Source organism: Propithecus coquereli, unplaced genomic scaffold (genome assembly GCF_000956105.1).
Source record: "Propithecus coquereli isolate 6110/MARCELLA unplaced genomic scaffold, Pcoq_1.0 Scaffold165, whole genome shotgun sequence".
Lineage (NCBI taxonomy): Eukaryota > Metazoa > Chordata > Mammalia > Primates > Indriidae > Propithecus > Propithecus coquereli.
In genome coordinates, this window is record NW_012141080.1 from 1,302,433 (window position 1) to 1,307,084 (window position 4,652).

Consider the following 4,652-nt stretch of genomic DNA (forward strand, 5'->3'; position numbering starts at 1 on the left):
TTGCCGAGTATGGTGGCACATGCCTGCTGTCCCAGCTACTTGGGAGGCTGACATACAAGGATCACTTGAGTCCAGGAGTTGGACGCTGCAGCAAGCTATGATCATGCCATTGCACTCCAGCCTGGGTGACAGAATGAGACACTGTCCCACAAAAAAAAAAGAGAGAGAGAAAGCCAACCTCTATAGAAACGGTTACCAACAAACTACCACCTAGTTTTCAAAGCACATCAGTATAACTAATCCCCTCAGTTACTTTATAAAGTAAGGCAAGCACTTTTATTTCCATCTGATTTATGAGGAAATGAGGATTCAGCAAAGTTACCTGACTTGCCAAAAGTCACACTGCCAGTCCTTGGCAGCACTCAGACCAGAGCCTGAGTTTCATCATTCCTAGTATGGCACCAATCACATGGCTTATACATATATTTACCTGGCACTGTCTGTCCTCTGAGACCCTCCAACTCTTGCCCTCCGTGAGGTAGGCCCCCTCCTCCTCCTTCTCCTCGGTCTCATTGGCCCCACACTGTGGTCTGAACTTTGAGGTCTCAGGAATTCCAGCATGCCATGAAGTCTCTGCAGCCCAGTGATGAAGGTGTTCATTGAGTCGACTGAAGGTGCTTGGATGGTGTGGGTAGCACCAGATCCCTGCCTTTGCTCCTCTGAAGCTCCTGGATCAATGTTCTCCACACGCTCTTCACCTGAGAGCACCTCTTCCTCTGTCAGGTCAATGGACACCTGTGGAGCAGGCTGGAGCAGGAGTGGTCCCCCTTGGCTGCTCACCACTTCAGCAGGGACAGGCTGGAGCAGAGGCAGGACCCCCTGACTGCCAGCCACTTCAGCAGGAGATGGTTGTTCTGCAGCATCACGGTCTAACTGCACCTGAAGCTCATGTTCCATTGCTTCATGAGCCATCACTGCAGAAACAGTATTTATAAAAAGTTATTAGTGAAATAAATAAAACATGCTATACAGCTGATATGAGCATATATACGTAGTCTTTCTGAATTTCTGTTTGAGATCCCTCTTAGCAAAAATGAGACCCTCAGAGAGAAGATTTTAGTTACTTAAGTCAGAAGTGTTTGGTAATCAACTTTTTTCTCTATAACAAACACTTATAAGCAGTTTTTTTTCTTAGTCTTACAAACCTGTGTATATAAGCAGTTTTCTAGTTTGTCCTTTGAAAACATTAAGTCCTGTGATCCTAGCAATATCTTCCAAAATAGAAAGATCTATATAAAACAAGGGCTTTGAACTATTAGGTCTGAAAGTAATCTCTCAGACAACTTGCAGTTCTTTGTCTCAGCCTGAATATGGACATTTACCAAAATCAAATACCTGCAATGCTATATCTAAGTTTAGCAGGCAATATTCATCTTTACCAGCATGAAAAATTACAAAGGATAAGAAAGGACATTTTTTTACACTTGCAAAATTAACTCAGTTACTAACTCAAAATATTACAGAAATTTATCTAATCTCTCCAAATCTCCAAAAAGGCTGAACAAATCTTACCCTACCCCTTTCATTATTTGTTTCCCCATCTCCAAATTCCATTACGTTAGTCCACCCAACAAATATTTAATAAGCACCTAGATGTCCCTTTCATTTTTTGATTCCCATATTTAATTCCATTACCTCAGTATGAAAACCACCACCTAGTTTCCAAAGCACATCAGTGTAACTTAGCCCCTCATTTCTTTTTGAAGTAAGGTAAGCACCTTTATTTCCACCCGACTTATGAGGAAATGGGAATTCAATACCTGTTAAGCACCTGTTATGCAGTCAGACACCTCAGAGGCAAAGGCAGACAAGACACTGTATAGGGTTTACATTGTAGCAAGGGAGATAAGTCAATAAACAAATGAGAAAATTATAGATTGGGACATACGGTTTTGGGGGGAAAGGGGTACCACTTAAGACACAATTTTTTTTTGAGGGGAGGCCTCTCTGAGAGTGAAAACTGAGCTGAGGCAAGAACGATTAAAAGAAGCTGGCCATATGAAAAGCCAAGAAGAGTCTCAGAAGGAAATCAATGCACAGGTCCCTAGCAAGCATGGGTTTGGTTGATGGGCAGGATATTCTCATTAAAAGCCTCATAAGCCTTGGTAAGGAGTTTCTTCTGTGTTAGGAATGGACTGCAGGGGAGCAAGAGTGCAAACTAGGCGCAGTTTGGAGGCTATCGCAGGAGTCCAGACTAGTGGTCAAGAGTAGTAGCAGTGGAGATGGAAGGAGCAGATCGCTTTAAGAATCCTCAGAATAGTCAGGATTCTTAAAATCACAGTAGCAGACTAAACCACCTAAGAAGAGACGGAATGGTAGAAGTGGGCCAAAGACTAAAACCAGAGACACTAACATTAAAAGGACAACAGTTACAGTAAGAGACGCCAGTAAACAAAGACTGTGAGGTAGAAAGAAATGTGGGGGAGAGTGGAGTCTTACAAGATGAATGTTTCAAAGAAGGAATGGTTAAGAGTGTCAAGTGCTACTGACGGAAAGAATGGCCACCAGAGTTAGCAATGTGGGGATGAAAGATGACCTAAAAAAAAAGAGCAGTTTCCCTGAAGTGGTGGGGTCAGAGGCCAGATTGGAGAGGGCTGAATAAAGGGAGGGAGTTCTAGTAACATGGTAGATGAAGCACATTTATCTTTTTCTCTAGTCATTCCCAAAAGCCCATCGATGACAAAAAAAAAAAAAAAAAAAGCCTAAAAAAAGGATAAATACACAAGAACAAGCAAATGCAAACAGAATATGAGAAACACAAACCAGTTTTTTTAAGACCATAAAGGGGACTGGTAACTACTTAGCAGAGCTGAAAATATAAAACTCAAGTGCCTGCAAAGAGTGTGGTGGCTCACACCTGTAATCCTAGCACTCTGGGAGGCCACGGTGGGAAGATGGCTTGAGCTCAGGAGTTCGAGACCAGCCTGAGCAAGAGAGAACCCATTTCTACTAAAAATAGAAAAATTAGCCAGGTGTGGTGGCGTAGTCCCAGCTACTTGAGGCTAAAGCAAAAGGATCACTTGAGCCCAGAAGTTTGTGGTTGTAGTGAGCTACAATGACACCACTACACTCTACCCAGGGCGACAGAGTGAGACTCTGTCTCAAAAAAAAAAAAAGAGTGGCAGGGAGGTGTGCTATTGAGAAGCAAGCTGTCTTCATTTGTATAGGGGTTATGATATGAGAAGATAAAAAATGTAATAAATAAAAAAGTATCATGTCTTGGTTTTTGTAATCATGCTAGCAGAGTACACACAGGAAGAAAAGTAACTGCACTGGATTGTAAAGACTGGGGTGGACCTCTTTCTTAATATCCAGTGTCCTTTGTCTTAAGATTTGGTGCAATACATTTTAAGACAGACCTAACAGAATGGATTTCTAACAAATTTAAGTTGAAAACTAAACGACTGTTAATATACAAGGAAAAAAAGTAAAATATTACAAATAAATAAATCCAGGATACAATATTCTGGTTTATATACACTCCCCATTCTCTGGGGGGGGGGGGAACAGCCCAAGAAATAAAGATCTTTATAGACTGATAGCTATGAACCCCCCTAAAGAAAATGGATGGGTCTCTGTACATATACCTAACAGTAAAAGCCTACCAGTTAGTAATGCTCTGCTGCTCATACAGAGCTCCCAATCAGCTTTCCAGAGGTGTCCACTTAAAAATGAACAAACAGCCCAGGCGCAGTGGCTCAGGCCTGTAATCCTAGCACTTTGGGAAGCCAAGGCAGGAGGATCACTTCGCTTGAGCCCAGGAGTTTGAGGTTCCAGTGAGCTATGACATCACTGCACTCTAGTGCAGGCAACAGAGCAAGACCCTGTCTCAAAACAAGAACAGAAACAGCCAAGCATCAACTGAAATTTGAGGAAAATGCCCAGTGTGACAGAAAGAGACCAAGGAGACAAATAGGAAAAACTTGGAGGGAAAAAAGGAAGACAATGCAAGAAACAGTAAAAAAAAAAAAAAAATCCCCACACTAACAAAGCAAACTAGTTAAAATCCTCAGATTTTACTGATACTATATCCATAAAACAAAAACAGAATGTTAGGGGGAAAAAATGACAAATCAGAAAGCAAGGGCTCTTTGAAATAAAAAATGTTGACAGCCAAAATAAGATTTTTTTTTTTTGAGTCAGGGTCTGGGTCTGTTGCCCAGTCTAGAGTATAGTGGCATCATCACAGTGCACTGCAACCTCAAACTCCTGGGCTCCAGTGATCCTTCCACCTTAGCCTCCTGTGTAGCTGGCACTACAGGCATGCACCATCACGCCTGGCCAATTTTTCTATTTTTCGTAGAGAGGGAGTCTCACTATGTTGCTCAGGCTGGCCTCTAACTCCTGGCCTCAAGCAATGCTCCCTCCTGCCTCAGTCTCCCAAAATGGTAGGATTACAGGCCTGAGCCAGCCACCACACCTAGCCAAAATAAAAGATTTAATAGAAAGATGGAAGATAAAGTGAAGGAACTCTTCAGAAAGTAGAATAAAAGGACAGCCAAATAAGAAAATAATAAAATTAGAAGATCAAACAAGTAGATCTGATTAACTAAAATACTAGAAAAAGAGAACTCATAAAATGGAGGGAAAGTAAAGCAAAACCTCTGCTCAAGATGGAAGCATAGGGCCGGGCGCGGTGGCTCACGCCTGTA

General features: G+C 42.1%; 1 protein-coding gene across 1 annotated transcript in view; it reads right to left on the reverse strand.

The window, feature by feature from the left end:
• Positions 1-4,652, reverse strand: part of RFWD3 (ring finger and WD repeat domain 3) — a 75,194-nt gene that overhangs the window by 57,812 nt on the left and 12,730 nt on the right. Inside the window, exon 2 of the mRNA XM_012641512.1 lies at positions 431-914. Coding sequence (XP_012496966.1) covers positions 431-912 — 482 coding nt within the window. The 5' untranslated portion in view covers positions 913-914. The remainder of the gene's footprint in view (positions 1-430; positions 915-4,652) is intronic.